This window comes from Lemur catta, chromosome 8 (genome assembly GCF_020740605.2).
Source record: "Lemur catta isolate mLemCat1 chromosome 8, mLemCat1.pri, whole genome shotgun sequence".
Lineage (NCBI taxonomy): Eukaryota > Metazoa > Chordata > Mammalia > Primates > Lemuridae > Lemur > Lemur catta.
This window is the reverse complement of record NC_059135.1, coordinates 47,940,229-47,961,215: the sequence shown is the minus strand read 5'-3', so window position 1 is coordinate 47,961,215 and position 20,987 is coordinate 47,940,229. Positions and strand designations below refer to the sequence as shown.

Sequence of the window (20,987 nt, the reverse complement as noted above, 5' to 3'; positions counted from 1 at the left end):
TGAACCTGATTCAGCAAGTTTGTTGTTGATAGCGGTATTGGCGTGTAGCTGAAGCTATTTTGTGTGTGTTGTAGGGTTGAGGAAATAAATAAATATGTTGATACTGTGGTGTACCAGAATTCTCACTTGGGAGAATGAAATGCAAATATGGGATGGGGGCAGGAGGGGAAGGACCCTGTGATGCTGAAATGAAATGACGGTAGCAGTACAGCAGCACTATACCACATAGCTATAATACTACTGTGTGTGTGTGTGAGTGTGGGTATGTATGTGTGTGTGTGTATATTCTGGTACCCACTGAAGGACCTAGAAGCAATGCCACTCCAGTAGCAATGAACAAACTTAGTGTCCAGATCTGGGTTTCTGGGTACCGTTCCCAACTAAAAGGAACCTGGGACAGGAAAGTACAAGTTAGGCCTGAGGAATCTGGATATATGTCTGGATGTGCCATAGAAGATGTGCTCAAACTGATAAGGAGAAGTCAAAAAGGAATGTGCTAACTCAAAAGGCCTTCTGCTGATGATCAAATTTGGTACAACTTGAGCATCAAAATGAATAATGACAGGAATAGATTATAATAATATTGAATGAAAAATGACCAAAGCATATGAAGTTTTAGTTAGGATGGAGATCTCTGGATCTATTGTACAGCATAGTTACTATAGTTAATAATAATATATTGTATATTGAAAATTGCTAAGGGAGTAGATTGTAAATGTTCTCACCACAAAAAAAGTATGTGAGTTGATAGATATATTAATTAGCTTGATCTAATCATTTCACAATGTATATGCAGATAACAAGACATCACATTGTGCACAGTAAATATATACGATCTTTATTTGTCAATTATACCTTAATAAGGCCCCGGGGGAAGTAAAATGAAATTATTGTGTTAAAAATGGGGGAAAAGTATATCCATAAGTACATAGTGATTCTAAATAAAACCTTTTTTAAGGGGAGAGGGAGAAGGGACAGCAAGGCAAACCAATTAATAAATGAAAGTAATTATAGAAATAGGAAACTAGAATTTCACTACCACATAGTAATAACCAATTCAGGCAATGATCATCAGTGGAATCTGAAACCAATGCTAAAAAATTGGGGAAACAGATTATTGTATTTTATTTTCCTCTTTAGAACTCCATAGGTTTTCCTCTGTGTTACTTTTTAGGGATTGATGAGCAGGTGTGTTCAGTCCTATGCAGATAGTGCAAAATTTTATCATCTTCAATCATATTCCTTTGTTTTTCCAGCCTGAAGGAATGACATCCTAATCTTTTTAGTCAGTCCAGTTATTGCCACTTCAATGTCATCCACTCACTTTGAATTATCCTTTTTAAACCTTGCCCATGCAGTTATATTTTTCTAGAGGCAAAACAACTGGAATAGAACTCATTTCTCCAAGTCTCTTTACACAGAGTAAGGTGCATTTACAGTTTCATTTCCAAGACCTTGATAACTCTGAAAGCTTCTTTTCTAATGGGATATGACTTTTATTTGCAGCTGTACCTCAGCTTATAACTTCAAGGGACAAATCACAGGACTTTTCCTGAAGCAGAAATGGACCCTTGGAAATGACCATTTTATAAATATAAAATAAAATTTAGATTTTCTCTCCTAAAGGCATTATGTTACATGTGCACACAACAAAATTGAACTTCTGTGGTCTCTAAACAGTCAGAATCTATTTGTGATACTTTTAATTCTATGATATAGTCCTTAAATTCAAAGGTAGAGAGGAGTCAAAAAATCAATTTACAGCCTACTTGTCCCTGTAGGGACATCCTATCAGCCGGGGCAAATCGTGTTCAACGCTCAAAGGTGGTGAGCCAAATAAAGGCTGCACCCTTTTGTCCCAGGAGCCACGGTGCAGAACAGACAATGACCAGAGGCTCTCGTGTCCTGAGATGCTTTCAGTGAAGGTGGGAAGAACATATCATAACTGGTAATGATTATCTGTCCCCTTAATGCTAACCATGTGTGTGAACAACATGTGGCTCCCTTAGCATCACTGTCTATATCTAAGTTGAATTCAATTCTAACCTGCAGTTATAAGAACAGCATCTTGCAAAGGGCTCTGAGAGACCAGATAAAACTGAAGACTGATTTAGAATGGAACTGAGTTTTCAGAAATATTGAAAACTTTTGTTTGAAAAAAAAGTCTGCCACAAATACAACTATACTTAGAGATATTATAAGCCACACATCATTTGGACTGCAAAATCATAAGATTCCAACTTGGAGGAACCTGAAGAAATCATTTGATCTTGTCTTCTACCTTCAGACATTTGAAATAGTAAATGTTTTAGGAGAGTAAATAGAATTCTGGCTTGAAGATCTCTAGGGCATAAGACAAATTATCCTCCCTTATGGTCAATAATGTTCTTTCCCTAGTTTCATTTACATCCCCAAACATGGAGAATAAGTGATCTTCAACTAACCCAGACACCTGAAGACATGAATCAAGCCACTCCATTATCTATGTCTCCTGTCTACACAATACTATTTCTCTCTTTTTTTTTCTTCATAGGACCTATTTTCTGTATTGATCATAGTTATTCTTCTTTGAACCAACATGAAGCCCAAGCTAACAATTTTCCAAGTGCAGTCTGTAGACACTTAGGGGTCCTGAGACACCCTCAGAAGGTCTGCAAAGTCAAAACTATTTTCATGATAACCCCAAGTCTTTATTTGTCTTCTTCACTGTGTTGACAGTTGCACTGATGGTTCAAAAGCAATAGTGTGTAAGACTGCTGGTGCTTTAGGACGAGTGAAAGCAGAGGCACCAAACCTACAGTTCTTATCTTAACCACCTTATGCTCAAAATTAAAAAAAGAAGAAACAGAAAAAGAAAGAGAAATCCTCTTAAGAATGTCCTTGATGAAGTAGTAAAAGTGATTAATTTCATTAAATCTCACCATTCAGTAAACATCTTTTGCATATTCTGTGTGACAAAATGAGAAGTATGTGCAAAGCACCCTCTGGCATATACTGAAGCACCATGACTGCCTCCAGGGAAAAGCCCGAGTGATGGTTTGAGTTGTGAGCTGAACTAGCTACCTTTTTCATGGAATACCATTTTCACTCAAAAAAGTGACTGGCAGATAAACTATAGCTATTGAGATTTGGCTATTTGGCAGACATTTTTTTTAAAAAAAGGAAGTGAATAGATCACTTTGAGGGAAACAGTATTTTTTTGTCTGTTATAAAATTCAAGCTTTCAAGTAAAAATTTAAGATTTTGGATAACTAGTATTCACCACTGTGAGCTTGACAGCCTCCCAATACTTGTAGATTTTTCTGGTAAGACTGATGAGATCAATAAATGTGATTTTTTGATATTATATAAGGAAATATATCCACATTTAGAGAATCTGCATATTCCAGAAAACCAATATTCTTCACATGACCAATGCAGGGAGTTACAGAATGATGCATAGTTAAAAAATCCATTCAAAATGCAGACAGACCAACTCATGAAATGTAACACAGTACCAGTATGAAAATTCACTAGTGTAGTTTCAGACTCCACATGCTACTGAGATTTAAAAAACTACCACCCATCAAATTCTGGTGTGGCATCAAATGGAATGAAATACTGCTCTGTAATAAAAAAAAGAACAAACTATTGATACATGCAAAAACAAGGATGAAACTCAAAGACTTTATGCTGAGTGAAAGAGGCCATTTTCAAAAGGTAGCATGCTGTATCATGCCATTTATGTACCATTCTGGAAAAGCAAAGCTATAGTGATGTAGAACAGCTCAGTGGTTGCCAAGGGTTAGGGACGGAGAAGGAGTACAAAAACAAGAGTATATCACAAAAAAAGATTTTAGGGTGATGAAACTGTTTGAATTGTGATTGTGATGGTAGTTCCATGAATCTAAATATGTGTTAAAACTTTTAAAATAACAAAAAAGTCCATTTTACTGTCTTACTATGAGTACACTCCAAATTACCATGTTATTAGATTTACAAAGCAAATGGGAGAAACATCTGACTTCAGTGTGGCTCAGCATGGCAGCTGGAACAACTTCTGTCACTTCCAGGAGTCATGTACTGTGACATTCAGTCTTACAAAGGAGGAACTTTGTAATTGCTGACAGTGTGGTCCAGAAATGCTAAACTTTTCAGGCCTGCTCTTGACCAGTTTGTATTCCTAATTATTGGGACTGCTGATAGAATTAAGCCATCCCTATTAAATAACCCTCAATCACTCAGGAGAAACATCAACACCTCTCACTGCTTTTTCTGTATTTTGATGTGCTTAACAAGAACTAATATTGACTAACCTCTACCTATCAAGCAATATACTAGCGGTTTCATATGCACTATCACATAATATAACAAGGAAGAGTTTTGAGGTAGACTCTGAGAAGTGATTACTCTTGAGATTCAAGCTTTATGGTTCCCCAAATGCAGTTAATGAAGACACACACAGTGCCAAAAGCCTGCCATCTGAAGTGCCTTCCCCATCCTGATCTGTGGTCCCAGTTCGTGTTCCACTTCCTCTGTGGAGCCTTCCCTCATCAGCCCCTCCTAACATGCGCTCTCCCTTCTTGAAGTCCTGCTCATGAAAAGATGTCTCTGGAGACCTCCAGAGCCCAGGCCTGTCCCCCACTCCCTTGAAGAGAGTGATGAAGGGTGGGCCTTGTGAAACTCTATTTGTATACATACCCATTTGCATCTTTCTGTCTGTGGAGAAGATCAAAGATTTTCAGCTGATGATTAAAGGGAAGTTGAAGAACCACATTGGGTCTAATCTGTTCCCTCCTTTTCATCCCACTGCCCCCATCTCATGTCAGCATCTTCCCCCTGAATCCTGTAATGGCTTCTGGCCATCTCTCCAGCCTTTTTCTACCTCTCCTGTATTCCATCTGCTGAAATGCTGCCTGAGCGATTTTTTAAAAACCTAAACCTGATGTCATATTTAACTCTGTATCCTGTTACACACCTAACAGTTTATTGAGTTCAGGCGGTGCTCAACAAATGTCCACTGCATAAATGAATGAATAAATGAGTTCCTGCTGACAGCCTGAGTCCTCAGCCCAGGACCCAAAAATAAACCTCTCTGATTTGTTCCCTTTGACAACCTAAGATTCTCTGAGCTTATGGGCTTGGCATCGTATTAGGTGTAATGAAAGATACTTTAGCGTGCCAAATTAAAATCACAGTCTCCAATTTGTAAAGTGAGTACATTGCAAAAATGTGCTCCTAGTTTAAATGTCATGGATAAACAGATTACAATCAGGTTAGTAGGAACGTGGTTTTGAGTTTGTTTAAAATGGCAAGGAGTGTCCACCTTTGGGGAAAAGATTTCAAAAAGCCATTGCATAAATAAATTTATAAGCTATTTAATATGTAGTCATAGATATAAGTAAAGTTATAACCATGAGCTGCAAACTTTTAGGGATTAAAATTTCATACAAACATTATTTTTGTTATCAGTGTCAGATGTCACAGCTTTGACTTTTAGACAGAAACAGACTGCCTGCCCTCCAGGGCAGGCTGACACAAACTTGCCCTAGAGTCCAGCAGTACAAACCTCCCACACTGCGTCTTATCTATATGTGAATAGAACACTCCACAGCTGCAAACCTCTAACCACAGTCTGGAACATTCCCTCAAGAAAATTGCCTAGGTTTCTCAGTTAGCATGAAAGAGCCTAATGAACCCTAATATGGCTAATGTTGCCCCCATACGATCCTGGAACCCTCAAGTGGCCTGAGCTGTGAAGCTCCTTTAATGTATTTTTTAGTTACATAATATTTGTACATATTCATGTAGTACACGTGATATTTTGTTACATGCATAGAATGAAACTAAGTCAGCCTACTTAGAGCTGTCCAGAGCCCCAAACCTGCAAGCCAGCTACGGGCTTGCAAAAGATATAATAGCTGTGTCCTGAGCCTGACCCTGGAGATTGTTGAGCCCTAAATCAGCAAGAGGTGATAAAAGCGGGGCCACAGTGTCCTGTTTAGTGGCTTTGGCACTGCAGAGAGATTTCTCTCCATAGCAGCTATACCAGAGACAATGGAAAGAGTAGGTTTGTGACTGGGAAGTCGATGGAATAAGGGAAATCAGAAGAGGACATTCAAGCATACAGAGTGTTCATGTAAGGCTCATAAGTTAAGGTCTACCTACATTAAAAAGCCACAACATGCATTAACAACACCAGTGGCAGGGTGGGGGTGGGCAAAACATAAAAAATAAATAACCACAGCTGGGGGGAGAGAAAGAGATGCAGAAAAGAGAGGTATTGTGGTCTAAGCTACTTTAGTAATCCCAATATTTGGCGATCCTATTTTTATTCCTCCTCTATAGTTATTCAGGTTAAAATACTGGCAAATAATGAGCTTTTTCGGTTTTGTTTTGTTTTTTAAGAATTCACTTTTTCCTTCATTTTCTTGAGTAATTCCTTTCTAAAGTTATTAGATGGGGCAGAGCAAGTTATAGTCTGTATCAGCGGGGTGGGGGGACCATGTGTCAGAACAGAACAAAATGAGAAAGGCGTCTTTGGCAGAGGGTGCCCTGCATGGGGAGTCAGACCTCAGGAGGGTAGAGCAGGTGTCCACACACGGGGCCAACCTGGCATGAAGTGCTGGAGCCCGAGTGGGGTGAAGAGAGTATCCACGCTGGGCATGGGACTCGGCTTGTGATGGGGTATTGGTGCAAGGGTGGGATAAGGAGGGCTTCCACATGGGTGAGGGGAGAGGTGCCAGCATCCTCATGTGGTGCATCAGAGCCAGATGGGAAGAGGAGGCATCCACATGGGGGAACGGTGGCAGTGGCAATGGGAGATGGTTCACACAGGGGAGTTGATCACTTACATAAATATATATAACGAGAACCAGTTTCTCATTGTTGGAAAAGTGAGCTATAAACAGGGAAAGGAAGAAACTATGAGTACATACTGTGGTGTTAGATTGGAGGTATCAATGTAAACTCATGGCTTTCTACACACTGACACATACATACATAAATATAGACGTGCATGTGCATGTTTGTGTGTGCATGTACACACATATAATATCTATGCTCCCAGCACTGGCCCCTGAGAGGGCTTGAGAGCAGCAACATCCCCAAAGACAATGAGTACCCCTGGTGCCCAGATTTGGTTTCCAAATACCACTCTTCATTAAAAACAACTAGGACTCCTTGGAGAAAAAGCTGACATTAGGATTGGAGTACGGAAAGTACAAAATGAGCCTGAAATGTCTTACTATGCTAGATGGCAAGAAGGACTCAAAAAATGACAGGGCTTCTAAGTCAAAAGACACAGGAGTCAGCTTGAAGGAGCTCCCTCTGGCCCAATCTGGGCCAATTTGCACATTGCAATAATTAATGATAGTAAAGGATTATAACTCATTGAATAAAATAGGAAGCCATCATCCATACAGATAGAAATAAAAGAGTAAATGGAAAGTTTGATGAGGAATGAGATATTTACATCATTTCAAGTACCTCTCCACAAAGCTGTTATTAATTATAAAGGAGTGAGAGAGTAACTCTATGGTAGAAAAGTCTAGCATACACCAAATTCATCAAGGCTAACAGTGAACATTATCAGTAATGGGAAAAATTAAAATTACCTGAGATCTGATAGGATACAATGAGAGGAATACAGTATCATTTCCATGATATTCCTGCCAAAGATAGGCAACCTGACATCCATCAAGAGGAAACATCAGGAAATACAAATTGGCCTGTAATCTTCAAAAGAGTCAAGATCATGAAAATTTTAAAAAACAACACAAAATACTGAGGAACTATTCCAGACTAATGGACTCTAAATAGACATGGTAACAAAATGTGATAAGTAATTTTGAAACAGATTCTGTAACCATAAAGCATATTATTAGGACAACTGCCAAAACCTAAATGGGGTCCGAGAATTAGATGTAGGACTGTAGCTGTTAATTTCCCAATTTTGATGATTTATTGTAATTGTGTAGAAGATTGTGTTGTTCATAAAAAATCTATACCACAGTGTTCTGGGGTTATTGGGTAACATTTTGAAAAGAAAAATTTCTTGGGACTATATTGCAAATTTTCTGTAAATTTGATATTGTTTTAAAATTTAAAGATTATCTTTAAAAAAATGAGAAAAATATAAGTCTTACTATGGAAGAGGCTATAAGATACATCAGATATAGCACTAAGTAAAATTATTAAGGTGCAGAGTGTATCATATACTATCTGTGTGTAGCAAATATATATGTGTGTATATGTATATTTATATAGTTTGTGGGTCTGTGTAGGTTTTTTTTTAGTTTTTTGTTTTGATTTTCTTTTTACTCTGAAACAAAGCAAAAATTCATTAGCAAAGTTTATTTAGGGGAATGAGGATTGGGGATTTAGAGAGAGGAAAGGAAGGAAAAGTTTTGCTTTTTGTTATATACCTTGCTATATTTTTAAGTTTTACCATGTTATATTTTGCTTTAATTTGAAAAAATGTAATGTTCAGTGCAAAATACAACTTAAGAACATAATTCTAATTATACTATCTATTTACGTTTCCCAATATCAGTATCCTTCCTTTTCCTGCTGTCCACTTTGCTAGGCTAAAAGAAAAGAAATATCACCACTGGAGACCCACCGCTCAGCACAGAGCCTGGCACATGGTGGGCAATAGTCACATATGGTTGAATAAATGCATGATATGGTAGCTCATACACATACCCATTTCACAAATACATGACTTCAGCTTTTTTTTTTTTTTTTGTCGAGGCATAGAATACTTGGGTTTATTATCACTTTTGTAATATGTAGACTACACTCAAGGTAAAATAGTTCCTCTCTAAGAAGATTCTAGAAGACTAAAGACGTAGAGTGAGAGATTTCACCTGGCAAGATTGGGTGCATGCATATGTTTTGGGACGGGAAGAATGTGTTGAAATATGAGAAAAGGATATAAATTCTGATTCACATTTGGCTCCATTATATCAAAGCTCCATGCTTAGAATACTGGTCTATGGAGAATGCTTCATTGATAAATAAGGTTTAGATTTTCAGAGGAAATCACAAAAGTAGGTGTACATGACAGAAAGCAACATACATTATTCAAGATAAGGGATACTTGAAAACAAATGAAAGCCCGAGTAAAAGATACGACTAAATTTGCTGAAAGGATAACATGATATCCTTCATGCTTGAGCTTGGTGCAAAAGCTATGGGGTTTTATTGTTGAAAGATGAATCCTGTAACAAGCTGTCATTTTGAGAGTGTCGCTGTGCCTATTTCAGCCATTTGCTTACATCAGTAACTCGCATTTATTCCATACAGGGTATATATTTCATTGCCTTTATCAGAAGTAGAAGAAAAGCAAATCATTAAGGTAGGGAAGTGAGAAACCAGGACACAAAAGTCTTTTGTGGTTATCTATATAACATTATGAATTTTCTTTGAATCAATGTGTCACAGCACAAGACTTGTCTGACTGATAGCTAAACCTTTCCTTGTCTTACTAGACAGCTAAGAGGCATTAAATCCACTAGACAATTGATGCAGTCATATCCTGATACAATGTAAGAATTGATTAAGGCAAAACAGCATAATAGTTACCTTCAGTGTCAGAATGGCAAACATTTGGAAACAACACCTTTTGATTCCCCTTTGTCATTGGTATTACTCAAAGATAAAAAGACATACAGTATTTAACTGCATAATATAGGAGAAAGACAGAATTGTTTAAATAATTCTGACTTTAATGGCTTCAGAGTGCAGGTTTTCTCCCAAGATTTTTTACCACTTGAGGTAAAACTGGCAAAAGGGTCAAGTTGTCTTCAAAGTTAGGTACCTAACATAGGATAAACTTATTTCTTAATAGTGTATAAGTTACATTTTGAAACAGTATATTCAATGATACATTATCAGGTGAAGGATCTGTAAATATAAAGCAATGCACTCAATGGTTAATCTGAAAAAAAGGTTGATCAACAAATATATTAAGAGTGTTCAAAACATCTGAAAATACAAGGAAAATAAGATATTTGTTGAACATTTTTAGATTAATGATAGGACACAATGCTTTACATTTAGAGGTTCTTCACTTAAAAAGATGTCTGGAGATTAAAGAAAACACAAGCATAACATTTTAAAATATAGCTAACACAATATATAAAAAAAGTTTATAGTTTTTACCAGCTCCTTGAACACACTGCATATTATATGGTATATAAACGCTCAACCTTTTTCACTACATGGAAAAACAAACACCACAGTACTCACTATTAAATTGGAACTAATCTATCAACACTATGTGCACATATGGAAGTAAAACTCAATGGAAATCAAGCAGGTGGGAGAGGGGAGGAGGAGAGGGGAGGGGCAAATTGACACCTAATGGGTACAATGCACACTATCTATGTGATGGGCATACTTATAACCTTGACTCAAACTGTACAAAAGTAATTCATGTAACCAAGACGTTTATACCCCTCTCATATTCTGAAAATTAAAAAAAAAACCCTCTTTCACAACAAATAAAAAAATAAAAACAAAAATAAAATTCTAATAGAATTCTAACAGTCCCTGAGACTGTTTTTTATGAAATGTCCATATATGGATCTAGAGAAAAATAAAGGAGAATCTGAATGTTGCTTTGTAAAGGCCTCCTTGGTCTTTGAGTGCTAAACCATTGGCCTGGCACCACATGTATGATGAGCTGGAATCAACAAAGTTAGAACTAAGGTGTGAACAAGGTTACCATGGAGATAATGGTGAACCTGAAGAAAACTATCCTCCTTAATGGAAAATGGCTAATATTCATTTCCCTTATCTTTATCAGAGATATCTTTTCTCCAAAAAAATAAAGGAAAGGAAAGTTAGGCAGAGATGAAAAATACATTCCATAGGGGTGTTTCTTTCTATCATGTAGAAAAAGAGAAAGAGCCAAACTATACTGCCAAAACTGTACTGCCAGAGAAAATTTTTAGTCTCAGTTAGATTAAAAAACAGAACTGTTGGCTTCCCTTTTCAATATGTCAGAGGGTCAGAAAACTCTGGCCTAGACAGAGCATTTTAAAATATAGATTTGGAAACATAACAAGGGCTATGACCTCCCAAGTAGCTATAAAGAGTCCATAGTGACAAACATTAAGATATATTAATAATGTCGACTATTATCAGGACAACTTTTTGATGATTATGTTGTTTCATTTTTCACAGTTTCAGTGGGTACCTTCCTAGAGTATAGGACTATAGTACTAGTATAAAGTATATATGCATGATGATCCCTAAAAACATAATTTCTACTGAGCTACCTAATTCAGAGTCATGTAGTTTATCCCAAACAATGTTAACACTGTGCTTGGAATTATTTTATGTGCATTTTAAAGAGTTGAACAATTTGTGCCAATGGATTCTGGGAAACCCTGATTTTACAAGTGAGTAGTTACTGGACTCCTATTAAATAAAAGCACATGTTACTAGCAGTGAGTCTTTAAACTGCTCACCTGAGCAACCAGGAAATTGGGTGTTATGGTTATTACTGGAACCCTCATAGTCACCCTCATCCAAAACAATGGAATCATTTGCTAGTCCCACAGCACTTGACATCTTGCCGTTGTAGTTATTTGCATATCTCTCCTTCCAACTAGATGAGTGGATGAGAAGTACTCTGAACACTAAGATACCTTATTAATCTCTCAATCTCTATATATACTAATCCATAGCAGACACTCGAAAAATATTTTTTAATGAATGATCAACAATGTCACAAAACATAGTACTGCAAATAAATACTTCATACGTTTGGTAACCTCAACTGTTCAGAGTTAAGAGAAACACCAGAATATGTGCCGTCCTCCCCCTCTCAGCCCCACAACAAAAGGCATTAGAAGGGTAAGGATTCTTAAGAGAGTCCCCTGAGGTCTCAAAGCCTTAGTTTAGGGGGAAAAAATGAGACATAAACTGCTTAAGGACAGGAAACTTTTCTGCTTTGCTTACTTTGATATCCTCAGGGCCTTCCTAACATGATGTCTAGCCCATAATAAATGACCAATAAAATTTTTTAAGTGAATGGCTAAAGTAGTAGTTAACTCCTTTCTAAATAAATACATATGAGAATGAAAATAAATGAATTGAGAACTGGGAGCAGAGCTACTATAGACAGGCTCATGGACAGCTGTGACTCATGCCAGCTAATGCCATAGAACACCAGTAGACCATTAAAAAGCATGTCAAAATGCCAAAGCACAACAAATTGGGACCATTTCTTCTAGGAGCCAACAGATCTTTCTCACTAGACCCTGTGCACTACTGCTGCATATCACAACAATTAACATTTGCATCAAGGATCCTAAGTTAAAATAAACTGTGTTTAAAAGCCAAACTATATCTTATTAACAGAACATTAAACAAAGCAGAAAAGAATTTAATGCACTAAAGGAGCATGTCCATCAATATTTTTTTTTTTTGAGACAGTCTTGGTCTGTCACCCTGGATAGAGAGTACAGTGTCATCGTCTTAGCTCACTGCAACCTCAAACTCCTGGGCTCAAGCGATACTCTTGCCTCAGCGTCCTGAGAAGCTGGGACTGTAGGTGTGTGCCACGATTCCCAGCTATTTTTTTTTATTTTTAGTAGAAACGGGGTCTCACTCTTGCTTAGACTGGTCTCAAACCCCTGAGCTTAAGCAATCCTCCTGTCCTGGCATCCCAGAGTGCTAGGATCACAGGTGTGAGCCAGCACACCCGGCCCTGTCCATCAATTCTTGCTCAAATGAAATACTGGGTGGAGAAGATGTTTGGGATGAGTTTAGGAGACCAAGTGTGCTGGTTCTTCTCTGCTCCCAGGTCCTCTCTCTACTCTTTGCTCATTCTGGGTACGAGGTATGAGTTTGCGTATGACGTATGAGAGAGGGGTTCCTCCTCTCCTCTGTACTTCTTACTGTGGCTTCAGGTTGGGCTCAACCAATGGGAGGCACCATCAGCAAAAAGGACAGAAGAAGACAGAAATTGGGGTATTTCTTTCAGTTTCCTTCCTTAACTGCATTCTGGCACTGGCCTCTCTTTGGAGAACAGCTTCTGTTGAATAGCTTCCTTCCAGTCTTCAGTTTCAGGTCTTAACAGCCTTAGACACCTCTCTATTACCTCCCATTCCCTTTCAGGAATGGGAGAGCTTATGGTGGGTCAATAGATACCTTGATATCAATTGTCAATGCTCCTAAACCTGCCCACATGTCTGCAAATAGGTCCTTTCTTAAATTTTCATTGAAAATCTGAGCTGATTATGCCTTCAGCGATCAGTCAGAACTCTGACTAATACAACATAAAATAGAGTTAGGCTCTGCTACTTTGTATGAGACTTAGAACCAATATAACAGGAACAAATCAATTATCAAACCGAACCATCTCTATTTCCTTCTACAATGTTGAAGTACTCTAAAAGGCCTAAGACAGCTATAAAGAAAGAAAAAACAGAGACAACACGTGACCAGCAGTGGCAAATATTCTCTCATTTCAACAATACCCCAGCCAGTGAACAAATTCAGACTGGCCAGTGCCTTCCTCCTATTACCTAAGACCACTCTAATCTTTCTGAAGGAATAAAATATAACTGACAATGCTTATCCAAATTATTTTGAAATATTTCCATAGAAAGAAACAGAAAGGCACAACCATGAGCAGAAGCAAAAATACTTTTAACAGAGAAAGGTCATGGATGTGGCTCAATTTCTGAGTAAATTATAGAAAAAGAAAGACCTTGAATTTGGTGAAAGAGATGCAAATAGAATCAAGTGATGGAATAGGGGGCTTTACGTGACCTTCCATCACAAGGATGTAGGAGCCTGTTCCCTGGGCCGGAGCTTTTGCCCACCCTACCTGGAACACAGGGAAGCAGAGTAAATGGATAGAAAGAAGGTTGTGTTCTAATTCTAACTTTCCTAGATAAGACATCTTGATTAAGTCACTTTGCCTGTCTTAACTAAAATAAATAGGGATGAAGAATACCATATTAATTCTTCATAATGCTGGGGTTTCAACTTCAAGTACGTTAAAATTATTCTAACCTCTTGGGGATGACAAGATTTCCACATTTGGGGAAATTATTTCACTAGTCAGTTCTCAAAGGAACTCTATTTCAAATCTCACTATTTCTGCTAAAACATTTGCCTCCTACTACCTTGAAAATTCTCAGATTCTTTTACTGGAATGGCAGTAAGTAGACTTGAGACAAGTCTACATAGATAGAGAATACCTATTGTGCACCAGAACTTCCAGGGCATCATTTAGTGTGCACATATTCTTAACCCAACTTTTTAGCCTAATGGCTTCTTGAAATCAAAACAACTTCTAAAATCATCTTGGAGTACGATTTTTAAAGCATGTGGAGACAGAATTTGAGCCAACATATTTTATTCCAAATGAGGTTCTTTGATTTCTTGTATGCTTTTGAAATGTGATGTTTGTCTACCCCAGGAAACTCTGTTCACCCCCTTGCCTGGAAGGCTAGTCTTGAATAATTGTATATCATGAATGCTTTTTGAATTCTACTACTTGTGGGCTATTTCTGCTGGATAAATGTGTTGCCTACATATAGAATTCTCTTAACTCTGCTTTTCAAAATCCTTATGTTTTCTGCTGTCGAGCCAAGAATTACAAAGCCACACTCTGGCATGGGTAACACTACTTGATGGTTATTTATTATTAAATGACTTCTATCACAGAAAAGCGGAAACATAGCTGAGAAGATAAATTACCAAAAAAGAAGCTGAAAAGGCAGAGGAGAATATGTCATGCATATCAGTCACTCATTTATTCTGTTTTGCCACATCACAATGCTTACAATTAAAGCACTTTTCTGTCAGATTTTCATGTTTAGAGGTGAATATTAATTTTACAAAATAAAAGAAAGCAAAATAACCTGGAAACAACCTTGTCAGGTTAGAGTTTTAAGAGCAGATCACAAAAGCAGAACAAGTACTTGGGGGAAAAAGGGAGAAAGAGAAAGAGAGAGAAAGACAGAGAGAGACGGGATAAATTGTGGACACTCCTTTTAAGGAAGCAAAATCTTCCACAGAGAGTTGCATTAGTACTGAAATTCACCCAACTTCACGTGAATTCTCATATTTGAAATGCTCACTACTTCTTTTCAATTAACTTCTTTACCTATCCTACAATTCCATGCACGTTAGTGACAACCTAAAGGCACATATCTCTACAGAGCAAAGGAATGATAATATTCTGGGCAAAAGTGATGTCACAAACAGACGTGAATTCCCAATGCCATTGAGTTCTCATGATACTAGGGGAAATAAAACAATGACTTTATAACTAATCACAGTGTAGTACTTAAAACATATTTCCACAGAACTGTCAGGATATTAATCATTTTACATTTAATAGAGATTACATTAGAATTCGAGATGTTAATTTAGATTTTATTCTGTTATTGATTTATGTTAGTAGGTTTGGTTACTGGTTTAAAGGAGAAGTAGAAGTTTATCTTTCTTTTTATAGATAGTATTAACATTTGTCTTAGAGGGACCTCTGTCCTTCATGGACAATAATACTTTAATCTCTCAAATCTAAATTTCTTTTTCTATAAAAATTTTTAAAGCCAGTAATTGATATAAAAAGGTACAACAAGTAAAATTATAGCTACTAACCGGCATTCATTTATCATACACCAGGCAAGTTGCGGAAAGCTTTATGTACACTATTTTGATTAATTCTTATGATACTGGAATTCCACCAGGTGGACACAATGATCCCTAAGTAACCTAAAAACAAAAAGACTGAGGCTTACAGAGCGTAAGCAATTTGCCAAGGGTCACAGTATAAAAAAGAGGTGGAGCTGGGATTCAAATCCAAGCATATCTTGTTCTCAAGTTTTTCCTCTTTATTTCTTCTTATAACTGAAAAGAGTAATGGCACAACAGATGATCATATTTGATTTATTAGAACATAAATTCTGATTTCAAATATAAGTATTAACCCAGGCATAAGTTAACTCATACTAAAAGCATTTAGAAACGATTCAGTAAAACTTCATACTCCACAGGCTTATAGAGTCCTTTGATACTGTCATCTAGAGCAGTGTTGCTCAACCTTTTTTTTTCACTCTCACCCTTCCTAAGAGTTCTTCTGAGATTTTTTTCTTAATCACCTGCCATGAAATCTTAATACTACAGATATATTATATATTTGCTTATGTATCATATGTATATCTGTGCTTTATATAGAAGAGAAGTAAGGGATTTTTTGCTTCCTAGAATAAATTTTTGCCCCTTGAGGGCAATAAGAATGCGTGATCTAGATGTACCTCTTTGTCCAAAACCTCCCAACTCACTGTCATTGCTTATAATTGTATGGGCTTAGGGCTTTTAGATTTTTAGCTTAAAGTTTTTAGTGTGTTAAAATGCAAATACATACAAAATGATAATGAACCACTATAAGCCATTTATATCTTGCTGTGAATAGAAGATCAGAAAGCCAGTCGGATGGGGGAAAGAAGGATAATGTGGGGGCACTCTACACTGGAGTAGGGGAATGGGGAAGAACAGAGCCTTTGGTGTTGAAATGCCCACATCACAGTTGTGCTTCAGTCTAGTCCTGTTGAAGATTTTAACATAAGTCCTTTAAGAAAAGATGCCAGCTCCCATTCATGATGAACAAGAAGACTTAGTCATACGCCACCTTAGTGGCCATCACCGTATTGATTATTGTGTAAATATTAGGTTTCCTGCCTGTAAAGAATTTGCTGTTTGGTGCCTTTCAGGCCTGTTTGCATATTCCCAACCACTACATGGCCAAGAATAAGTAAGTTTATGTAATGTTCCAAAGAAACTGCTCCACACCATGGCTCATTTTAACTGAGGTATGAATAGAAGACAGAGATGAATTCACAAATACTTCTTTCACATGCTCTGTAAAATATAACTTTTTACTCCTCCAGGCCAAAATGGTCTTAACCATTGATGTAATTATAGCTCACAACTATAATTTAGAGTTAGCTCTGGTTGACTCTAAATTCACACAGGAAAATAATTCACTCATCTTATTGGAACAGTGAAGTATAGAACTTCATAAAACCCATACAGTTTCAACAATCCCCAAAAGTGTGGTGAATCAAAAAAGAAATCAATAGTTGATAATTTAATAAGACAACAATAATTATCTACCATTCATTGTTTACCGACTTAAAGGCTAAAGTGCTAGAATGACACTTTATAAACATTACCTATTTAATCCTTTACAGCAATCTGTAATATTTGTACCCTCATTTACAAAGGAAATGAGTGCAGAAAGGACAAGTGATTTTCCTGAAACCACTTGGAAGTACAGAAGAGTTCAAACTCCTAGCATCTCAAGCTCATGCCTTGGCACCTCAGCCACAGAGAAATGATGGAAAACTCGTCTGCAAACTTTTTCAACCAAATGGAGGAAATCCTGGGAAAGGAGAGGTCATAAATATGTTGTTACAATATTCTGAGATGTTGCTTGTGAGAGGATATTGTGTAGATAATTTCAACTGCAGGATCACTTTAAAAAAAAATAAATACCTTCAAGTCAGAATTTTCTGACTCTGGGAATTGTGAAACATGCAGGTGTCAGGACCATGGTAAATAATTAACAAACTTGTGGCTACTTCACACAAGTGTAGTCACTCTTTCCAGAGGCTGCGACCATTCTCGTAAATCACCTACTCACTTACTTCCCACCAGTGGCATTGAACCTTATGACCTGAAAGGAGCTCACATCTGAAAGGATGGTCCTTGTTTAAAATTCCCAGTGTACTTTATACACATGGATAGTGTCTCCAATATGACAAGATAACAGAATTTAAGAAGGCAGAAATGGAACAGCAAAAATAGAGAAAAACTTTAAGAGATTATTTTATAGAGGAGTTAACCTAATGGTTAGGGAAGGTGTTAAGAAGCCAGGACAAAAACCTGGATCTCCTAATTCCTAGGCCAGTATTTTTCTTCACTTAGAATATATTGTTACCAAGTAGAATAAAAAGCTTGAAGTTACAGCAAAAATTGACCCCAAAACACATCATCAATCTGCTATCTCTGTGCAGATTTACCTAATATTTGAGTTAAACACATTGACAACAAAGTAAACATATAAACTACTAACATAGTTATGTTTACTTTATCCCAAACAGGTTATCAAACATCCCTAAATAGTGACATTTTTAATAATTCCAAAATAAAGACTGAAATTGTTCTGACATGTGAGATAATGTGTACAACTGGTCAAAGTATAACCATTGCAATAAAAGATGTTTTCACCTAATTTCCTAGAGATTTCACATGTTTGCTTAGCCTTTAGTAACTGGAAAATTCCTCAACTCACTGTGCACTTACTAACATATTCTATTAGGAAATGTTTGCTCTCCAAATAACTAATCCAAGCCATAAAATTCAGCCAATGTTTTACAATATGAACATGACAGTAACAGAAGCATTTTTTAAAATCTTGATGTAGCTTTCAATGTAATTCTTATTTAATTATGTTCCTTTATAAAATGAGAAAGCTTCCTATATCATCTTCTTTGAAAGGTTTTGTGACATTTCTGTTAAGATTAATGCGTACAAATGTTATATTTAAAATATTTTATATTGTATAATTGTGAATATTACTAAAAATATGCAGCATATTAGTATTTTGCCTTTTCAACATTCTACTACTTGAAACTAATTTTAAAGCTGTCAATCCAGGCATTTCCATTTATTTTAAATATTAATAAAATAATCATAGAAACCAGTCCTTTCTAGAAGACATATCTGAGCATTTTAACAACCTAAAGAAGTCCAACATATTTTTACACAAGAAGTCAAGTTAACATTTAGATAGTGAAGACTCTATAACAACTACTGATTAAATTCCAAAATGTTATGCTGATTTTAATGGACAGAAAAAAATTACAGGTGAAATGCTAATCATGACTGCTTCTTTAACTTATACACACATTTCCAAGATTGTTCTAAATTGCCAAACCTGGTCACCTAAAAATCTAGTAGGACAAAAATAATACCAATCATAGCGTTGCCCAGCACTGTGTGAAATATGTACAACTCTGGAAAATTACAACTGAAGCCAAGTATACCTACATATATATTTTCTATCACTTTAGAACAAATCTACCATTTGTAAGTTATGTTACTTACCTAGAAGCATGTTTCTTAGCAATAGTCAATTCAGCCAGCCTGTAATTTCTGTATAACAAATGTATCAAGAGCTGAGAAGTACATTAACCTGCCACAAGTTTTATTACAGATGGAGTGTGAGCCTTCACAAACTCTTCCTTGTATGCTAAGCCGGCTGGAGTACTGGCCCAACCCCACTCGCTCACTGTGTATGGAGTTTGAAACTAACAGACAATACAGTGACTGTCAGTAGATGTTGCCTCCTCAGTCTACGGAGCCAAAAAAAATTATGGAAAAGTAGGTTACTTCACTGGAGTTTGAGAGGCATTCTGAATTGATCATGCTGTTTCTTTAAAATTCCAAGTAATATATTTTCCTCAATTCACAAAGAAAAAAATTTGAACTTACGTAAATAAGTTTATAAAATCATATTTTAATAATGTAACTATCCTCTTTTTTCCCAATATTCTTTCTCTAGGAATTTAAAAATACTTTTCACTCCAAACTAAAAAGAAATGCTGCTACAAAAGAAACTCTATGCATGTTTTTAAGGAAGTTGAATATTAAAATTATATCACTCATCAAGGATCAGAAAATGCAAATATATTTATTATTTGGTGTTAGGAGCTTGAATCTCCAGTGAGATTTCACTTTCACAATGGATTGTTTGTTTGGTTCCAATACTAAGATAATTACTTCTGAAATAGGTTTCTCCTGAGAGAAGAATAAGCCTTACAGTTTTAAAGCAATAAGGATATTGCAGTGAACATTTAACAAAGGAACATCTCGTCTCTTTTTATTTTTCTACTGGATGCATATTAACAATTTAAAAAAAGAAAATATATCTGGGCCCAAAGGAAGAATACACAGCATGCTAGCCAGCACTGAAGCCAATCATATGAATGTGATTTCTGAGACTGTTTTCTAAAATAGAAAATAACATTTTATTTTGTATGAAACATGTCCAAATATTATAAATATTTTAGCAATTGTTTTTAAATTATCCCCCAACAGATACTACCTTTTACACATATAACAGAAGACAGCAGTTAAAATCTACCCTCCCAGAGTCTAAACAGCAAAGTTTTACAGGTATTTGTTTATGTTTCTATCTTTCTATATTCCTTAATTTGGGGATTCAACTTTTACATGACTAGTTACTTTTATTTTGGTTAAAACAAGGTTAAAAAGTTAAATATAGGAAAAGTGAGGGACAGAGAATCTGAGAAAAGTACAAAAGGGAAATGAATCTAGGTGGTAAAAGGAAAATGGGGAAAGACTATGAAGATAGGATAATTTGGAACGTAGGGAACAAAAGGAGAGAGATGGCTAAGGATGATAATGATACAACAGACCAAAGTCTGTTTATGACACTATAAAATCCAGGCCTCTTGCATATCAAAAATATAAATGTATCAAATATATATATCAAATGCACACATATATATATTTGAATGCAGCACTCTAAAGGAAAACATGCATTCTTATATTGAGTGAACCAACTACCAAGTAGAGAGAGGTGTGCGTGTGTGTGTGCTTATATTAACAAGTATTTCTCTAGAAATGTGGAAGGAAGCCTCTTCCTGCCCATGACTTCCCATTCACTTTAACCCAGTGATTCTCACACTTGAATGTGCATCAGAACCCCTGGAGGACTTGTTAAAAGAAGTTGCTGGGCCCTATCCTCAGAATTTCCAATTCAATCTGTCTGCAGCGTGGCCTGAGAATTTGCATTTATAAATTCTGAAGTGTGACAGTTAATTTTATGTCAACTTAACTGAATTAAGGGATATCTAGATAAGCATTATGTCCGAGTGTGTCTGCGGGAGTTTCTGGAGGAGACTGGTATGTGTGTCTGTGACTGAATGAGAAAAATCTATCCT

General features: G+C 36.5%; 1 protein-coding gene across 4 annotated transcripts in view; it reads right to left on the bottom strand.

Annotated features, from left to right (window-relative positions):
• ZNF385B (zinc finger protein 385B) overlaps positions 1–20,987 on the bottom strand; it is a 362,512-nt gene that overhangs the window by 168,571 nt on the left and 172,954 nt on the right. Inside the window, exon 1 of one of the 4 annotated variants that reach the window (XM_045559854.1) lies at positions 19,126–19,267. The exons of the other annotated variants lie outside the window; for them this stretch is intronic. Coding sequence (XP_045415810.1) covers positions 19,126–19,135 — 10 coding nt within the window. The 5' untranslated portion in view covers positions 19,136–19,267. Of the gene's footprint in view, positions 1–19,125; positions 19,268–20,987 lie in introns of those variants that run through there. 4 annotated transcript variants of the gene reach the window in all.